This window comes from Ambystoma mexicanum, chromosome 6p (genome assembly GCF_040938575.1).
Source record: "Ambystoma mexicanum isolate Mex_15411 chromosome 6p, UKY_AmexF1_1, whole genome shotgun sequence".
Classification (NCBI taxonomy): domain Eukaryota; kingdom Metazoa; phylum Chordata; class Amphibia; order Caudata; family Ambystomatidae; genus Ambystoma; species Ambystoma mexicanum.
In genome coordinates, this window is record NC_090935.1 from 331,005,692 (window position 1) to 331,024,723 (window position 19,032).

General features: G+C 47.5%; 1 protein-coding gene across 1 annotated transcript in view; it reads left to right on the plus strand.

Annotated features, from left to right (window-relative positions):
* The first annotated feature begins 3,297 nt into the window (after positions 1-3,297).
* TARS1 (threonyl-tRNA synthetase 1) overlaps positions 3,298-19,032 on the plus strand; it is a 202,602-nt gene continuing 186,867 nt past the window's right edge. The window contains exons 1-2 of the mRNA XM_069627089.1: positions 3,298-3,615; positions 16,001-16,084. Coding sequence (XP_069483190.1) covers positions 3,565-3,615; positions 16,001-16,084 — 135 coding nt within the window. The 5' untranslated portion in view covers positions 3,298-3,564. The remainder of the gene's footprint in view (positions 3,616-16,000; positions 16,085-19,032) is intronic.

Sequence of the window (19,032 nt, forward strand, 5' to 3'; positions counted from 1 at the left end):
TGCCTTTCCAGGTCGGAGGGCCGTTACTCTAATGGGAAATAGCTGCTTCAGTGTGAGTGGGCTAGTTCCCATTAGACGAGAAGACCTTTTTGCCTTTCCAGGTCAGAGGGCCGTTTCTCTAATGGGAAATAGCTGCTTCAGTGTGAGTGGGCTAGTTCCCATTAGCCGAGAGGACCTTTCTGCCTTTCCAGGTCGGAGGGCCGTTTCTCTAATGGGAAATAGCTGCTTCAGTGTGAGTGGGCTAGTTCCCATTAGACGAGAGGACCTTTCTGCCTTTCCAGGTCGGAGGGCCGTTTCTCTAATGGGAAATAGCTGCTTCAGTGTGAGTGGGCTAGTTCCCATTAGCCGAGAGGACCTTTCTGCCTTTCCAGGTCGAAGGGCCGTTTCTCTAATGGGAAATAGCTGCTTCAGTGTGAGTGGGCTAGTTCCCATTAGCCGAGAGGACCTTTCTGCCTTTCCAGGTCGGAGGGCCGTTTCTCTAATGGGAAATAGCTGCTTCAGTGTGAGTGGGCTAGTTCCCATTAGACGAGAGGACCTTTCTGCCTCTGCAGGTCGGAGGGCCGCTTCTCTAATGGGAAATAGCTGCTTCAGTGTGAGTGGGCTAGTTCCCATTAGCCGAGAGGACCTTTCTGCCTTTCCAGGTCGGAGGGCCGTTTCTCTAATGGGAAATAGCTGCTTCAGTGTGAGTGGGCTAGTTCCCATTAGACGAGAGGACCTTTTTGCCTTTCCAGGTCGGAGGGCCGTTTCTCTAATGGGAAATAGCTGCTTCAGTGTGAGTGGGCTAGTTCCCATTAGACGAGAGGACCTTTTTGCCTTTCCAGGTCGGAGGGCCCTTTCTCTAATGGGAAATAGCTGCTTCAGTCTGAGTGGGCTAGTTCCCATTAGACGAGAGGACCTTTCTGCCTCTGCAGGTCGGAGGGCCGCTTCTGTAATGGGAAATAGCTGCTTCAGTGTGAATGGGCTAGTTCCCATTAGACGAGAGGACCTTTTTGCCTTTCCGGGTCGGAGGGCCCTTTCTCTAATGGGAAATAGCTGCTTCAGTCTGAGTGGGCTAGTTCCCATTAGACGAGAGGACCTTTCTGCCTCTGCAGGTCGGAGGGCCGCTTCTGTAATGGGAAATAGCTGCTTCAGTGTGAATGGGCTAGTTCCCATTAGACGAGAGGACCTTTTTGCCTTTCCAGGTCGGAGGGCCCTTTCTCTAATGGGAAATAGCTGCTTCAGTCTGAGTGGGCTAGTTCCCATTAGACGAGAGGACCTTTCTGCCTCTGCAGGTCGGAGGGCCGCTTCTCTAATGGGAAATAGCTGCTTCAGTGTGAGTGGGCTAGTTCCCATTAGCCGAGAGGACCTTTCTGCCTTTCCAGGTCGGAGGGCCCTTTCTCTAATGGGAAATAGCTGCTTCAGTCTGAGTGGGCTAGTTCCCATTAGCGGAGAGGACCTTTCTGCCTCTGCAGGTCGGAGGGCCGCTTCTCTAATGGGAAATAGCTGCTTCAGTGTGAGTGGCCTAGTTCCCATTAGACGAGAGGACCTTTCTGCCTCTGCAGGTCGGAGGGCCGCTTCTCTAATGGGAAATAGCTGCTTCAGTGTGAGTGGGCTAGTTCCCATTAGCCGAGAGGACCTTTTTGCCTTTCCAGGTCGGAGGGCCCTTTCTCTAATGGGAAATAGCTGCTTCAGTGTGAGTGGGCTTGTTCCCATTAGACGAGAGGACCTTTCTGCCTTTCCAGGTCGGAGGGCCGTTTCTCTAATGGGAAATAGCTGCTTCAGTGTGAGTGGGCTAGTTCCCATTAGCCGAGAGGACCTTTCTGCCTTTCCAGGTCGGAGGGCCGTTTCTCTAATGGGAAATAGCTGCTTCAGTGTGAGTGGGCTAGTTCCCATTAGCCGAGAGGACCTTTCTGCCTTTCCAGGTCGGAGGGCCCTTTCTCTAATGGGAAATAGCTGCTTCAGTCTGAGTGGGCTAGTTCCCATTAGACGAGAGGACCTTTCTGCCTCTGCAGGTCGGAGGGCCGCTTCTCTAATGGGAAATAGCTGCTTCAGTGTGAATGGGCTAGTTCCCATTAGACGAGAGGACCTTTTTGCCTTTCCAGGTCGGAGGGCCGTTACTCTAATGGGAAATAGCTGCTTCAGTGTGAATGGGCTAGTTCCCATTAGCCGAGAGGACCTTTCTGCCTTTCCAGGTCGGAGGGCCCTTTCTCTAATGGGAAATAGCTGCTTCAGTGTGAGTGGGCTAGTTCCCATTAGACGAGAGGACCTTTCTGCCTTTCCAGGTCGGAGGGCACTTTCTCTAATGGGAAATAGCTGCTTCAGTGTGAGTGGGCTAGTTCCCACTATTATGCAGGACTTGGCCACTAGGGGCAAAAAGGGCCATTTTTCTAATGGGAACTAGCCTTCTCAGTGTGAGTAGGCTAGTTCCCATTATTATGCAGGACTTGGCCACTAGGGGAGCAAAAAGGGCCATTTCTCTAATGGGAACTTGCCTTCTCAGTGTGAGTAGGCTAGTTCCCATTATTATGCAGGACTTGGCCACTAGGGCCAAAAAGGGCCACTTCTCTAATGGGAAATAGCAGGACTTGGCCACTAGGGGCAAAAAGGGCCATTTCTCTAATGGGAACTAGCCTTCTCTGTGTGAGTGGGCTAGTTCCCATTATTATGCAGGACTTGGCCACTAGGGGAGCAAAAAGGGCCATTTGTCTAATGGGAACTAGCTTTCTCTGTGTGAGTGGGCTAGTTCCCATTATTATGCAGAACTTGGCCACTAGGGGCAAAAAGGGCCATTTCTCTAATGGGAACTAGCCTTCTCAGTGTGAGTAGGCTAGTTCGCATTAGTATGCAGGACTTGGCCACTAGGGGAGCAAAAAGGGCCATTTCTCTAATGGGAACTAGCCTTCTCAGTTTGAGTAGGCTAGTTCCCATTATTATGCAGGACGTGGCCACTAGGGGCAAAAGGGCCATTTCTCTAATGGGAACTAGCCTTCTCTGTGTGAGTGGGCTAGTTCCCATTATTATGCAGGACTTGGCCACTAGGGGAGCAAAAAGGGCCATTTGTCTAATGGGAACTAGCCTTCTCTGTGTGAGTGGGCTAGTTCCCATTATTATGCAGGACTTAGCCACTAGGGGGCAAAAAAGGGCCATTTCTCTAATGGGAACTAGCTCACTCACACTGAAGCAGCTATTTCCCATCTGAGAAATGGCCCTAACAACCGATGGTCCGTTTCTCGGATGGGAACTAGTATCAACCGAGGTGGCAGGGACAAGATGACGTAGGACGCGATATGCGTGGTAGGAACGACACGTGCGCAACCCAAAGTCACGTGGCGAGAATAGGCGTGGGCGTGGTCATGCTCCGTCTCGCGGATAGGAACTAGACGCTAGCTCTCAGCCTCCGGGTTCGTAGAGGCGTGGACTGACCCTCTCCTCTCATTGGTGGAGGTCCATGTCCGCGTTTCAGAGCCTCCTCGCCGCCGGTTGCATCAGCTGGCACTGTAGGGGAAGTCGGTGCCATACTCGTGCAAGCCTGGCACAACCTGAGAACCACTGATAAGCCCCCGGTCGCCCTACCACCCATCTCACATGGCTGACAGTGTAGCCCAGCAGCTGAAGGATATGAGCGTGAGCGAGAAGGTATTGTGACATTTACACGCACAGGACGTGTTTGTTTGGAATGATTGGCGACAGAAATGTGTCACGTTGTTCGTGTGTCGCAGTGCTCTGCGTGGAAGTCTCGCCCTGGCAGAGGCCGGCTAGGTGGTTCGTTTTTTCTCAGTGCTGAAAATAACGTTATCTGTGTATAACTTGCACACAAGTGTCCGAGTTCCATACATCCATATCAACGCATGAACAGCACCTACTTACTACACTATGCGTTCACAGGCATCCGACACAGGCAGACAATATCTTGCGGTAAATTACTCCAACTTTCCGGTTACTGCTACCACATGTGCACACATCCTATGTGGTATTATGTATTCTATGCACACCTGTCAACCGACCTCTCCCCTTCACCATACTGCCAAGCAGTATCCTGTGAGAAATGACACGCAAATCACATGTGCTTCTCACACCCATATCTTGTGGGAGTTTGTTTTAATTAATGCACCCGTTTATCCAGTGACTTTAAGTGGAATCAGAAGTCGAGGGGAGGGCTGTCGTTAGGAGGTGTGGTCTTAGGCCTTGCACCCGAACCAGAGTCCCCCCCCCCTCTCACCTAAAGGGGGCTAGTGAAAGATGTAGAGGTGGGGCGCACTGGCATGCAGCCACCTTGCTCCATGCTGGGTGATGACTATTTACTCTGACACAAAAGGAGAGCTGGCCAGTCCAGCGCTCCTCCCGCCCTGCACTGTCAAACCTGCTGCTTACAGGTGTCAGTATTTCATTAAGAAACAAGTAAAGGCAATGCCTTTTTCTTTTTTTTCTGTTCTGAAGTGCTGAAACTGCAGGCAGCTCGTGTAACCGTTCAGCCGCTAAACGGGCTGCCAGAGGTGTTGGCGTGGCTCGGGGTAGTCAGGGGGTGGGCCCCTAGGCTCGGGAGGCCTTTTTGGAGACTCGCAGTAAAAAAATTGGTATTTTCATGTAGATCCTTCCCACCATCCTCCTGAGCTGGTGTGATATGCACTGGTGAACAGTGTGAGAAGATGGCACTGTTGTCATGTACTTCAATTCCTCCTACTCGGTCTTGCGCTTTTAAAAAATCCTCTGCTTCTCTTATGTCCGGTTACTGAGTCCCGCTGCCAAAAATCTAGCACATGCACATTTCAAAGCCTCGTTATGACTCTCCCAACTCATGTAGGGTACTCCAAAGAGGCTGAAAGCTTTTGACAAGCCAGTCAGGCATGTCTCACCCGGAACTGCCAGTGCCCTGACCCTATGTGCCTTTCCGAGTCAACAACCTGTTGAGAAAGGTAGCTTAGTGGGTCAATAACCCTGATGTAGAGATCATTGTGTAACATGTTAGTTCATATCCTGTTGATAGGTGAGTGAATGCGTCTGCATCAGAGGTATGTGTTGAAGATGCAGGTAGCATTCAATTGTAACAGCGGACAGCTTTTGACTTATCAAAAGGACTACTAAATGTTCAGTGATTCAGATCTTTCTCTTTCTCTCTCTCTTTCTTCACGAGGGATGCTATACCTGTAATGGCTGAGAATAGACACATCTCATTTGGACTGCTATACCTGTAATGGCTCAAAAGAAGCACATCCTATGAGGGTTGATATACTTATAATGGCTCTGAACAAGCACATCCCATGAGGATGTCCAAAATCGTCCATTCGCAAAGGTGACTCGTGTCCAGCCCACAAAGTCAAGCTCTGTGCACCTCACTCACTCCCATCATCAGACTTCGCTAATGCTTTTTTCCTCTAGCACACTGCCTTCCTCCATAAAAGATAGCATGGGTCTCACTGCTGCTTCCCTCGACCCCTCCACTCGCATGAATTGCCGTCCCATTACCACTGTCCCATTCTTAGTCCAGATACTAGATCACCTAGCTTATACTAAAGTCCAGCAATTCCTAGAGAGCAACCATCTTCTTGGTAAAATGTAATCTGGGTTTCGCACGAAGCAGAGCACTCAAACAGCCCTGCTGGACCTAAAAATCCAAATGGACTCTATCCGTGATGCTGGCAAACTAGCTATCCTTCTTACTCGATCTTTCTGCGATCTTCAACCTGGTTGACCACAACATCCTCCATCAACACCGTAGCCAACATTTCCACTTCCCCCAAGAAACTACTTTGTGGATCAATTCCTTTCTCAGTGATGATAACCTATGAGTGTTCATAGGAAATTTAGCGGCAGACGCTATCCCTTTCCCGCAAGGCTCTTGCCTCCCTCCCATCTTCTAAACACCTATACTAAACCCCTCTTCCATCTCCTGGATGGCAGAGACATCATATATACTAACTTTGCAGATCATTCACAAATCCTTATCCCCCTCTCGGGCGATCACAAATCTGATTCCATCATAATTAATGATGTCTACAGTACCAATCCAGAACTGGATAGCCACTCATTTATGCCTCAATAATGAAAAAACTGGAGCACCTCATCATAGGCACCCCGCACCATCTCAAACACCTAGACTCCTCCTTTGCTTTCTTCTGTATAGACGGCACAGTTTTGGGCAAAATGCTCATAAATAAAAAGCTGCATGTGCTTTTTTTCCCTCATTCAGCTTGGTAGAAATAATCGTAGCCCATAATGTCGCACAGAGGGAGCAAGGGTGTCAGCGTTATGGATTACGAGGGTTGCGGGGGTGTCCCCTGCATATTTTAGATGCACAGCGTGGGACAATTCCGAAAAGCTCGAGTGACAAAATGCAAACAAGTCGGCTCTGCTATTTTGTAACTCAAGCTTTTTGGAATACGATCTTCCAACGGCACATCCTTCCCTTTGCGTAAAAACACCAGGAGTACCTTGAAGTGGACCTCTCAATGTCGAGACACATTAATGCCCTAGCCTCTTCCACAGCCTACACAGGTAGACTAATTTCTCTTGGCAGACAGCTCCTCTCCCCTAGCAACTTCCTCACTCTTGCACGTGCTCTTATCCTCTCCAAACTCGACTACTGTAACATTCTACTGATGGGCACCTCAACGGCAAATCCCGCCAAACTACAGCTGCTCCCAAACAAGGACCTGAGCTCTGCCCTTGGGCTCAAACGTTCTGATCATATCTCAGCCACCAGACACCATGCACACTGGCTCCCCATTAAAGCACGGGTGGAATTCAAAACCCTGTTGACTACCCACCACTGAGTTTATAACTAGGCCCCATTGTACCTCAACAGCTGCATCTCTCAAACTGTCCGTGCACAGGTACTAAGATCCAGCTCCAGCATCTCCTTGCATACTCCCCAGTACAAGTCCAAAAGAGCAGGTGGAGTCAGTTTCTGTCATAACACCAGCTCTCTGAAACTCCTTGACACTGTGTATTAGAAATGAGCAATCATTTGCAACCTTTAAACAACTCATTACAACCTGGTTGTTTGACAAGGAAGAGTAACTTGAGTTGTATTCACTGTCATCCATCTATTCCTCATTACATGTACTGTACCAATGCCGTGATACCTTCGGGTTTGGGCGTTTTCATTTTTCAGATAGTGATATTTACAGGGACCGACGAGGAAGGATGCCAGTGGCTTACGGTTTTGTGTATAGATCCTAAACAGCCATTAAGTAGGTTGCTAATAAGGGGGTTGTCAGATGAGGAGTTGTTTGAAGATGATGGAGAAATTACTATTGAAGTATGCATCCCTTGTCAGGTCATGGTGCAGCACTGAGAAGTACCGCACACTACACTTATTGCTATTGAATCTACCTCATCCAAGACCGGCCATGCCGGCCCAGGACATACCACACCTAGCCCCTCCCTTGCCCCAATCCTCTCCTCTCCCTCAGCACCCCACGTTCCACCACAGCAGACAATTCTCCACCCTAAAGGCAAACTGGGCACCACCCACCTAAACCCCCCTCAATACCCTGCCAACCTTTTTTCCCTTATCGTCCCAAACCCACCCTCGTCCAACCCACGATCCTTCACAGAAATAAGGCAGCTCAATGGCGTGCAAACACCCCTAATCCCATCCTTACAGCCCACCGTGCATCTTGCACCATAAACCTCCTACACCCTATCTCTCCCCCCGCCCTCTGTGGCAATGCTGCACCGCTCTTTAACTTCTAAATCCCCTGCCCTCACCCCAACAGACACCCAACTCCCTCGGTGCTGCATGTGCCGACCTGGTCAACACACCCCCGTCCGCAAACCCACCTACCCTCTGGCAATCTTTATCAGTGCGCGTGCCAATGATGGTAGGGATAGACGATTCCAGTTCTCTAAGAATAGCAAATAACTCTTTACTGTTGGAGCTGGCATTTACAATTCTGTCGTTCTAACGGTTGGATTTGCAGGTAAAGACTGCTTTTTTGTAGTTGGTCGTATTGGCGAGAGCCATGTAGCTCGTTGTAGAGGGATGTTTCTTGTATAGATGTTCGTGGGCTCTTTCGTGTCTGCCTAGAAGGACCAATTCCTCGGAATTGTATTTTTGTCTTTGTGAGGTTTAAGGATTTTTTTATTTCATTGGTGCAAGCTGATCCAGATCCTGGAGCAGGCAGGAGTGGTAGTGGCTGGCCAGGTCATGTGCCGATTGTAAGTGAGGTAGGACATTAGTGTTGAGTGAGATGAGGAGGGAGGTTCAAGAGCCTCATGCTTAAGGTTACGAGTGTTGCAGACTTATCCTTTTTGATTAGTGCCACCTCTAAATTTAGTGTGAGGATGGTACCTGGAGCAAGTTTTTGAGGGACTACTGGCCTAAACAAAAATTCCACTGGCACTCTCCATGTTTTGCCTTCATTTCTGGCACCGATCCCACCAACATTGTTACTCCATGTTAGGGAGAATTCTCATTCTATGGCTAATTTCCCTTACCTATAGAGTCCCCCAGCAGCTTTGCTCGATTTGAAGGGTTTGCTTCTTTTTACCTGCTAAGATTGAGACTCTGAGGCTATGTGTGTTCTAAGCTATTTTTGTGTTTACTGCCTATGGGATTTCCTCTCACCCATAGGAACCATCTTCATTCACATGTGTTACACAGCACCCTCAGTGCAGTGACACAGGGGTGTCGTCGCGACCCCCAAACATATACTCCATACCCTGGGACTGACTCCTGTCTCCCAGGGCATGTAAAGTCCCCATTGGCTTTACTAGTCAAATCTTACGAACTTAACCAGTCCAACCCATCTTACTATGGAGGTACTGGAAAGGGTTAATAGTTTTTCTGTTGGGTTCATTTTCGAGGGGGTACCTTAAAGTCCCACTCTCTAAAGTTTCTGGGTGGTGTCAGTGGTTACTACCAAAAATATTCAACCGCAAATATTTTCCTATGGGATTTTCCCATTGTTTGAGGCTAACACTTTTACTGACAGCCTCAAACATACCGCCGGTTTATTTTATTATTAACTTTACTCCGGTAGGTTTTATTTGCCAGAACTTCTTTCTCGTGTCTTACTCTACTCCTAACCCAGGTCGGGGATCCTTTGTTCGCTCTGTTGGCTGCTTTCTGCCAAGAAGCCCTCCTTTCGGCGCCTCTGAGTCTGTGGTGGGTCTGTTTGGGAGGGGGAGTAGAACCCCTGGACAGAGTTGCCGCAGCAACTCAGGTCCCACTCTAACCTGATAGGCTGGAGGGTCTCCCGCCAAGAAGACCTCTCCACTGTGTGAGTGACAGCTAGGTTGTATGAATGGGTCTCTTTCTGCATAAAAGCAGGGTCCTGAGGACTGGAAGAGCAAGACATCGCCACTGGAACTACGGAACCGAAGGGGAGAGAAGCCACAGACATCTTCAGCATTTACACCACTGGTGAAGCCCTGCCGGATCGTCTCACCACTTTTCTTCCACACGACAAGAGGAGATCTTCATCGAAAGAGCCTTCTTCCCTTGAGCTGGTGGGAACAACCAGTTCGCCCATCGCTTCTCCGGACCTGCCTTGGTCGAATCGACAGTGCCCAGCACTTGGAGACCGGATAGCCAGGCAGCTATCGACCCGGACCGCGATCAAAAGGAGCGTACCTTTTTAAACTTCGTTTGGCAGCACCGTGGCTGGTTTCATCCCTGGGTAGTGCAGCGACTCAAACCTTCCTCCACGATGAGAGCCTCTCTTCCTCTGCTGGACCCCTCAAACTGCAGGAACTACCAGGAACAACCGCCACCGCAGGAGCCACTTCTTCACGTTTAAGGTACATTGTTCCGCCAGGCCTCCCTTTCCCTGTGGTAGCCCTAAAGGTGTTTTAAATCCTTTATCTACTGGTTGGGTTGGCCGCCCTCTCTCTTAACATTGTCTTTACCTTGCATCTACCTTTTCAATATTCGTTTACCAAAGAGTTGACTGCAGCTCCAAGGACATTTTTGCTCCTGAACTCTTGGTCCTGTACCTCTGGCTCTGGCTCAGGCCTATTGACACTGGCTGATTTGGATTTGGATTTAGATCTGCTCTCACTAGATTGGTTTTCAATAAGAAATGTGTGGATACACCTGAATCTTCTAAACCCCTCTTCCTTCCTACTGTTTTAACTTGTGGAGTGCCATTCTGCTCAGTTTTCATTCACTTATCTTTCTGCTAAAGTGTCACTGTGCATTACTTGTTCACAAAACTTCAGGGAAGTGTTGCTAGGGGTTGTCTGAAGATATTTCGGTTTAACTTGTGCTTTCCCTCCCTCTCGTTAAATTGATAGAGTGCCATTTGTAGTTGGTTTTCACTGTGCCGTTTTGCTCAGTTTTCACTCTACTGCAAACTTGTCTACAATTAAATAGGGAGTTGTATATACTTTTCCTTTTATCAACCGTGATTCATGTGTTGAACTAGATGTGTATAGAATAAATCTATTCTCCTTTTGATACAAAGCTTTGGTCAGTGTTTCCTTGTTCCATAGTACTGTGATACCTATTGTGTAAACCCTGAATACTGCTCATCTCCCTCTTGAGATAAGTCTGACTGCTCAGCCACAGCTACCAACTAAATCTTTGTGGTACAGACTGATACCGAAGGGGATTTATTGCTCTCACCTGTAGTGCTAATCTGGTGTAGTGCTCCCTAAGGGAACTGCACTGGATTCTGCCTAACACTCCATATAGGAACACATCTGGATGTATAGTGTGAGAAACCAGAGGGTGTCTCACCTGCTAGAACTCGAGGAGCTCGCTCTGAGGTGGCCAGAGTACAGCCATCACCTTTAGATCCAGATCCTGGGGGTGGACCAGTGCAGGAGGATCACCTGGGTGAGGGGTGTTCGGGGAGTGGGGGTGAGACAGCCGACGGCGAGACATGCTATTTTGCCCCCTATTTTGTTCATCCAATCCATCCTTTATTTTAGGATGCAGGCGAGGTCCCAACTCCCCCATACCTTCTTTTTACACAAACACTGGGCCCAGGAAGAGGGTGACTGAGCATAACAACATTGTACTGGCAATGGCACTTTAATCGGGTCGGGCAAAGTCAGGCACTTAATTCGAAGTGCATACACCTGATACCAATTGTCTCTCCTCACACAAATAAAAGGCAGAACCCAAAGAGACACTCTGAGCAAGGTGGAACACGAGAATGAGAAGGGCTTCCGGGATGAAGGCACACCTATTGGAGCAGAACGACGGACCAAGGGGCAAGAGCAGCGTGTCGGAAAACCCTACTGAAGGTCGTTGCGTCTGACAGGCCGTAGAGACACATGGAGAAGGCCAGATCCCACAAGTGAAAACTGCATTGTGTTTCAAGGTCGCCAGCGACCCTCCCGGGTGAACGGCAGAGTTGGGGAGGCGAGGCCAAGCCTGTGGTACTAACCTTGAGTCGTGAATTGGAAATCGTAAAGCAAAGAAGAAACGCACACTGCCGGTGAGTTGGCAAGCAACCTAAAAGACTGGTGTGTGTTGAAGTTTGAAATGGCAACATTTTATCACAAGTGAAGACTGCATGCATGTGAATGAGACGCGAGGAAAGGCACACCTGTGAATGAACTTTGAAGTAAAAGGCAGCTGCGAGTTCAGCGATGCTAAGTAACGGAGTGGTCCGATGAAAGGAAGTAGCCCTCTAAAGTCTCTGTGAAAGGTAAACTGCTTGAAGCAAGAAAGCGAATATACAGCAAACGTGATATGGAAAAGTTTAACCCCTAGAAAGGGGAAAGTAAAAGTTGAACTATACATTTTGAGTCAAAGTGGTCCTTTAGTGGTCTGAAAAGTAAACCACGCACAATCGAAAGCCTTCAACATCCGTAAGTAGACTCAGCCCGACAGAGGGATACCCGAAGTGAAGTAAGCTTGGGGAAGGGAGCCCCCCTTTGGTTTGTGTTGAACTTTATCCTAAGAGGTCTGAGCCCAACCTTTGTGAATTTTTTGGTTGAAACATTAATTTTGGAAGTCGAAAAAATAAACTAAAACGTGGAAGGGTAGACTGGCCTCGATCCACATTCCGGAACTGTATTTGTGCTGGAAGCCGATCCAGAGTGTGTCATCCTGCCTACAGGGACAGCCTTACTCTGTGAGGTCTAACGTGGTGAGGAAAGCTGGTTCAACCTCATTTATTCATTTGAGCACTATTTCCTTTTGCATACATTTCTCCTTTATTCACTTTTTTGTATGAGAGATAGGGCAGGCAATATGTTTTGTTAGCATATGCCATTTTGATTTGACAGACCCCAGACTGCGCTATTTATAATTTGATGGTCGAGACTACTCCCAACTTACTTATAGGGCAGACTAGGAGATTCTCCAACCCCAACCATTTCAATAAAGGTTTTACAAATTGTACCCATTGTTTCAGTGTAATACTTGTGATACCATGCCTCCCCTACAATAGGCACTCCCCTGGTATCAGCATCACTGTAAAGTTCTCATTTTATCACAGCGGCGCTACCATAATATATTCCTGGCGTTGAGCATACTACACCATCTTAATTAAATGCAATAGTCGTGTTTAGCTTGATCAGGAGGAACCTCCCTAGCAAGTTCACTATCTTTTGAAAATAATAACAGGGCTACCACCTCTTGGGTACCCACCTTAATGGGTAAATCCTCTGTAAACCAAGCTGACATTATTGCCCCAGAGAACCCCTGCATGTCCATGACCTTTCCTGATCAGGGAAAGTGACCTGCCCTAATACAGGACTTTGTAGCTCCTGTCTCTACCATGAAGGTGAATGTTTTGCTACCTATCCTCACACTTACCTGGGCTTCCTCTTCCGGGTCGGCAGTGACTGACAGGACTGGGCACGTCGGGGTCCTCTGTGGGCTGTCTTATTGGGGATAGTGTTCAACCCTGGGAGTGGGAAAATGCTTCCACCTATTACGCTTGATCCAGTGTAATGGGTTACCGTACCCTGCAGCAGTGGGTTCTGGTCGCAGGGCTGAGATGAGGGCTGTGGGGCTGGTTGCTGTATATACGCTGGTGCATGGTTTGGACCTAGGTTTTGCATTTGCTGGTGGGGAGGTGTCGGATACTGCTACAGCAGCAGTTATCCAGGGTTAGGCACTTGTGGTGGGCCTGGGGCCATTTAATTTCAGATGGCTGGTGATTTGTGAGCTATATGCAGGTCCACTAGGATAAACCCGGAGATCATAAGGATATACTGGTCTGCTCCTATACTCTTGTGCAAAGTGTCCTTTCCTGCCACAGGCCAAACACAGTCCTGGTTCCCTATACCTGGGGGCCACATTGGCGATATGGTTGTGCCGGGAAGCAGCATTCACCAACGCAGGCCACATAGGGAAGCCGGTGAGTTTATGCAGAGCTGCAAGAAACACTGGAGAAACGTACGCATTGTGGGGGCACCATAGGAGGAAGCTTCACCACATTGGCACGCCATAAGTTGAAGGCACTGCAAACTACTGGTGAGTGGGGGCCCCAGGGCGTACCGACACTCATGCAATGAAGTGAATGAATTTTGTGAGATTGCTATTATGGAAACTGCTCAAAGACATTTAAATGCAGACAAAATCTGATGTTAAAGCAATGGCAAAAAGGAATAATATTTGAATAGCGACAAGATAAAGTGCCACAACAAAACCTGAACAATTACCTATGATTGAGATGTCGATGTGGGGGAAAGCCGATACAAATGTTACCCTAAACATATTGAAACAAAACCAAGTTGGTGCGACTGTGGCATGGTGAAAAGGACCGTGAAACCAATAAAAAGTCCTGGTAAAAGGAATACACCAGGCAGCTGACATTTGCGAAAGATAACTGCCAGGGAAGTATACCAGGGGATCTGCAGTACCCCAGAGAAGGATTCCTGGCAGGGTGGGGGGGTATACCAGGCAATTCACCAAAGTTGTATAAGTCTCTAACATTGTGGCAAGATACCTGCCAGAGAAGTACACCAGGGGATCTAGGAAGTCCATAAAAGAAGTCCTGGCAACCAAATGTATCTGGCATTTTGAAACTGTATAAAAACTGGGAAGATACCTGGCAGGGGAGTATACCAGGGGATTTTAAGAACCCATAAGAGGATTCCTGGCATAGAGTATACCAAGGAAACTGAGAAGCACATGAAGGAAGTCCTGGACGATAAATACCAGGCACTTGGAGTTCTAAAAAGCCTTTTAATACTGCGACAAGATGCCTGGCACGGTAGTATACCAGTAGATGCCTAGCAGGGGAGTGTACCAGGAGATTGAAGAGCTCACAAGAGGATTCCTGGTAAAGGAGTACACCAAGCAATCTGTAAAAGTACAAGAGAAGTTAATGAAAGCTTATTGTGGAACTTTTGTGAATCCAATACAAAGAAACCAAGGAAGTGTTAGATGCCATGGAATGTTTTGTTTGAACAAGAACTACCTGAAGCTAGTATAAAGAACCAAAGTAACTGCTGAACAAAGAGACACTTTTGTGATACCAAGAAACCTTTGTTCAAAAGAGACACTTTTCCCATCCTATTTAAATATCCAGGGGAAGGGAACCCCCCTCTGGATCCAGGGTAACTTAAGGTGACCAACCCCTGCAACCTTTTTTTGTATTGTGCAAGGAACTTGGGGTTGGTCAACCTAAGTTTCATGGTGGAACCCAGACGTGGACCCCTTGCTCACTGTGCTCAGAGAGGCACAGCTGCACCTCACTGATGAGGTCCGAGTAGGCCGAAACACATGTATGGGTTGCTGCTGGTAGTCTTGTTCAAAGGAGGTTTGCCTGGCATTTCGGTCCTGGATTGCCCTTGTGGGAGGGACAAAGACTGATATGCAAATAGTTATTTGTCCTCTGTGAAAGGTACCGTGAGCTAAAAGCAGTGGCTGCAGACTTTCAAAGTGGGGGAAAAAAAACACAGAACAGGTTATCATGTCATGTCCTTTGGCACCTGCTACCTTTTTGGAATTCTATGTACACGTTTAACCACAATATATACCAAAGACCTCATCAAAAAAATAAAACCCTTATTTAAACTATGGTGTTTACCCTTCCTGTCTCCTTGCCTCGAGATGAATTTCCCCTCTTCACGCCCTGTGTGGCAGGCGTAGGGATCCTTGGCCCTCTATATAATGTACCGCTATTCCTACTTGCAGCGCTGCCTTTTCCTCTTTTCTTTTATCACCATTCTACTACGTAGGATGTCCTCTTTCCTCTCGTCTGTGGAGCTCCCTCTGGGCACTGCTATAAAACCAATATATCGCCACATAGTCTGTTCTCTCGATACACTTGCATACTCTCAACTTCACACTTCTTCCCCCTGGCCCCTATTATTTTCTCCCGTAAAAGTCATCTTATGTCTATGCGTTCTGTTGGGCACCTCTGATGCGGGGTTCCCTGGAACAGGCAGGCCAAGGAACAGGCAGGCCTTCTGGCAGCACAGCGCCTGCAAATCTCCTCAAGTCGTGCACTTGGGACTGGTCACTGCAGACGGACACTCCAACCCAGGATGCACGGCAAGGGTTTGGGGGGGCCCTGCCCTGACCTCACATAGTCTGGGATCACGTTGCGCTCACCAACCTTGTAGGTGAGTGACTCAAAACCTGAATGATAAAAACATTTCCAAGTAGGCCAAATAATTGATGCACCGTCTGCAAGGAAAACAATGTTTATTACATGCAAAAGGTATCAGACTGTCCCGTAGAACCAAATCAGCACAGACCCCTGCAACCCCCCGCTCCACATGTTCGGTATGTATTAGCCCAATTGTTCGTTTTTATTCGGTCGAATGGTACAGGTCAAATTTGAACAATTATGCTAATACCGTAAACACTGCTGATGCCAGTGTTTGGAATGTGAATAGAGTATGCAGGAAGTTTGGAATGAATAATGTAACCTGGTGATTCTTCTTTACTGACCCTATCAAGGTCAGATGAAATTGGTGGCAGCGTTCTTGCCTCCTCTATGTTGCATACAAAAGTCCCAGGTAAACCATGGCAATGCCTCCTTTCAGTAAAATACATATTTTGGAGTAATAGAGATCTTCATTAACCCGTCGATTTGCACCTCATGATTTTAGGAGTGATTAGGAAACAATTTAGCTTAACCTTTCTTTATTTTGTGTTTAGGCTGTTTCTGGGGACGCAAAACGAAAGGATGGTGGAAAGAAAAAAAACAAAGAGGGAACTGGTGACGGAGCAGGTCGCACTGAAGTAAGTCCCTTGATCAGTGCAGCCCATGAATTGCGATGCATAACATGAGATGGTTTACTGCATGTTATTACATTCACAGTAACATATGAATCTACATTGCATTCAAACAAGACTTAAATACTGTCTGAAGCTCTTTTGGTGCAATTCCCACACAATCTTTTCGGAAAAATAATAAGTCCTCAAACAGGACTGCACTAATGTGTTTTCTCACAATCAATATGTAGAAATCCAGAAAGTCAATGCTGGTATCGCTGTATGTGTGAGTGAAACCAATTCCCTGTTCATTATTGTTAAGAAATTCAACAAACTGTAATAGGCATTCATCTGTGCCTGACCATACCATGATCACATTATCGATAAATCTTTTCGTTGAATGAATGCTAGTTGAAAACTGAGTATTTTATTACTCAGATTCCTGCTCATGCAGTGGTGCATAAAGATGTTAGCCAGTTGTTTGTAATGCACATTATTGAGAAAGAATACATTATTTTTGAGTGTACAATATAACAATTCCTTCAACATTTCTGTGTGTTCATAGGAAGCAGCAGAATCTTACCTAAATATATAATTCACACCTTCTATTACTTTGACATGAACAATGGATGTATATAGAGCCCTAACACCGCTCGTGACCAAAAGAAGATTCTGACCAAATTCTATACTCTCAAAAATCTGCAAGATATGCATTGTGTCCCTTTTATATATGTTTGTGTTTGTAGTACTGCAGGTAATAAACATTTGTTGATGTCGATAGAGATCGGTTCCAAGATGCCCCCTCGTCAACTTACAATAGGGAATTGCATGTATTGATTTCGGCTCGTGGTGGTCACGCGCGCTCTGTGTCAGTGTTCTGAGTGAAGAGCCGCGTGACCACGGGGAGACGGTTGAAGAGGCGAGATACGAATCTGAGTGGAGCAGCTGTTCGGGGCTCCGGGGAGCTCCGTAAATAAAGGACTTTAAAGTTCAAGTCTGTGTCGCTTCCACTTCCTTCAAGTGGCGACGAGGATATACACACACGGAGCTCGCCGCGGGGCCTGGTGACGTCTTCCTTACGGCCAGGAAAGAAAGTGCGCTGCCGTCAGAGGCGAGGAGGTTGGGCCTCTACAAACGTGTGAGGGGCTGCAGAGGCTGTCTCAGCGGCGCTGGGAAGTGAGCGCTGCAGGGGGACAGTCTCCCCTTCTCTCTCGTGCTCAGAGTAGCTGTAATAAGCAAACAGCTAGTTCCTGGTTGGTGCCGCCCACCCTGGCTCATTGGATGAAGAGGTGAGGAGCAAGGAGAAGGGAGGTTGGGCACAGCCAGAGGGGGAGGCTCACCAGAAAGGTGGACAATAATTGGCTAATACAGTGTGGGAGCGTCTCCACTGAGACATTGAGACTTTGGAAAGGCAAAGAGGCGGCAGAACAAAGGATGGTGTTGGGGAAATGAGTATATAATTAATGAAGTGCCACAGTGCAGCTTAATCACTGGGAGATTAGTGCACCTGAAGAAGTGAACAGTGTTGTCTAGCTGTGAACTAAGTGACATTTAAGGGAAATTAAAGCACCTAGACACACATAAAGATGGCTGCAGCTAGTATGTCACCCCCACCACCGTTTCTGGCTGAACCCGGCGCACCACCAATAAGGTGGGACAGGTGGAAGAGGCTGTTTGACACGTACCTGGTTGCCATTGGTGGGGACAAGTTCGCATCAGCTAGGAAGGAAGCAATTTTACTTCTCAATTTGGGAACTGAAGGCAGAAGCGTGTATGATGGATTGCCTGATCCTCCACAGCTGGGCCAAGGAGAAGTGGATCAATATTCCATGGCGGAAAGAAAGTTGGAGATACACTTTGAAGCCAAAAAGAACATAACTTTTGAGAGGCATAAGTTTTTCCAAAGGACACAAGGTCCACAGGAGCCAGTGGAAAATTTTGTGGCAGCATTGAGGTCCCTTAGTCACACATGTGAATTTGGACTGCTCACAGACTCTCCCATAAGGGATCAGTTAGTGTGATGTACTAATAACGTAAAGATACAAGAGAGACTATTGTCCAAAGACGCATCACTGGAAGTAGCTATTGAAACGGCAAGAAGCATGGAACAGACCCAGAAATACATAACTAAAATGAAGGGAGAAAAGTTGGAGGGAGAAGTGGCAGTGGTGAAGGGATTTCGTAAAGGAGTTTCCAACAAGGAGATAAGATGCTACAAGTGTGGAAGTAACCGTCACATTTCAACAACTATGTTCTGTCCAGCCAGAAACATATCTTGTCTCAAATGCAAGAAAAAGGGTCATTTTGCGAAAGTTTGTCGTGATTTGGGAGTGGTGCAGAACATTGAGGAAGGAAGTAGGGTGCCCGAGCAAGAAGAAGATGGTGCAGAGGGGATCTGCAGCCAGACAAAGCATATACTAGTAGTGTCAGAGGTATCTAATAAAAGTGGAGCACCTTTAGATGTATTCAAAGTCAACGGGAAGGCAATAACAATGAAGGTGGACAGTTGTTCGCCGTGGACCTTGATGTCGAAAGCAACATTTTTAGGTCGCATGCAAGGAGATGTGAAGCAACTGAAGGAACACAAGATCGAACCTTATGCGTATGGGAATGTGAAGATTGAAATTGTGGGCATGTTCCAGGCTTCAGTTGACTATAAAGGAAGAAGCTGTGAAGCGGAGATATACGTTACTCAAGAAGGTTCGACACTCCTGGGATGGGGTGAACAGTGGAAGTTGGGTATTAGAATCCAAGCGAATGCGGAAAGGCCTATAGATGTGGCGGAGCTGAAGGATAGGTGGGAGAAGGAATACCCCGAAGTGTTTCAAGATGAATTAGGAGTGCTGAAAGGATTTGAACATCAGATTCAGCTGAAGACAGGAGCCACTCCAAAAGTGCACAAGGTGAGGCCAGTGCCTCACGAACTAAAGGAAAAGTTAAGAATGGAAGTGGAATCACTACTGCAAAGGGGAATA